The sequence below is a fragment of the Gymnoscopelus braueri genome (genome assembly GCF_963280865.1).
Source record: "Gymnoscopelus braueri genome assembly, chromosome: 13".
Taxonomy (NCBI): domain Eukaryota; kingdom Metazoa; phylum Chordata; class Actinopteri; order Myctophiformes; family Myctophidae; genus Gymnoscopelus; species Gymnoscopelus braueri.
Window position 1 is genome coordinate 14538128 of NC_137615.1, and position 1025 is coordinate 14539152.

At 61.5% G+C, this 1025-nt stretch overlaps 1 protein-coding gene across 1 annotated transcript in view; it reads right to left on the bottom strand.

Moving 5' to 3' along the window:
- Positions 1-225: 225 nt before the first annotated feature.
- Positions 226-1025, bottom strand: part of LOC308099416 (transcription factor MafK-like) — a gene marked incomplete at its 3' end in the record, with an annotated part of 18077 nt that continues 17277 nt past the window's right edge. The window contains exon 3 of the mRNA XM_080448160.1: positions 226-666. Within this exon, the coding sequence (XP_080304286.1) occupies positions 226-666 (441 nt within the window). The remainder of the gene's footprint in view (positions 667-1025) is intronic.

Sequence of the window (1025 nt, forward strand, 5' to 3'; positions counted from 1 at the left end):
CGTGCTGTGCAGACGGCGTGCACCAGTCTCCCCGCGAACGCCAAGTCGTTTCATAGTCATTGTGGTCGGAGAGGATCAAAGAACGGAGTGTTACAAGGCCTCGGGGGATTGGGTGCCGCAGCTATTCGCCGAACCCGGTCCGCGTGTGCACGGTCCGCAAGAAGCATGGAAATCGGGCTTTGGCGTATAGCGTGACGCGTAGGCCGCTCCGCGCCCGCTCTCATACTACGACTTGGTCTTGACGATGGTGATGACGCTGGTGGCGCCCACTTTGCCCGGGATGAAGGGCCCTATGACCGACGCCATGGGGCCCCTGGCCGCGTTGACGGGGCTGCGGGCCACAGTCCTGGCGAAGCTCTGCAGGGCCTCGTACTTGGAGTGCAGCGCGTCCAGCTCCACCTTCATGCTGGCGTTCTCCGTGGCCAGCTTGTCCACCTCCTGCTGCAGCAGGGCCTTCTGCCGCTCCAGCTCCTCCTTCTGCGTGACGCGCTTCACCCGGCAGCTGGCGGCGTAGCCGCGGTTCTTCAGCGTGCGGCGCCGCTGCTTCAGCTGCAGGATCTCCTCCTTGGTCAGCCCCCGCAGGTGCTGGTTGAGCTCCCGCACCGACATGGTCACCAGCTCATCGTCCGTCAGACTGGTACCATTCTCCCCCGGCTCCCTCTTCACCTGGACCACGACCACACGCACGCACGCACGCACGCAAACACACACGCCCACACACACAATAGGAGGCTCAGTCAGTGCACAGTCAACTCAGTGTGAGGATAGGGATGCTAGGGTTGAGTGTATATAGGGGTGGTTAAGCCCACCAATATACTTTGTTGTACGACAATCTACAAGCTCACGAAGTGACGCGTTGCCGGGGGAGAATGGTACCAGTGTGGTACCAGCCGGGGTGGAATGGTATCGGTACCAGTTTGGTACCAGCCGGGGCAGAATGGTACCAGTCTGACGGACGATGAGCCATAAACCATGACCATGGCGATTCGGGAGCTCAACCAGCACCTGCGGGGCCTGACCAAGGA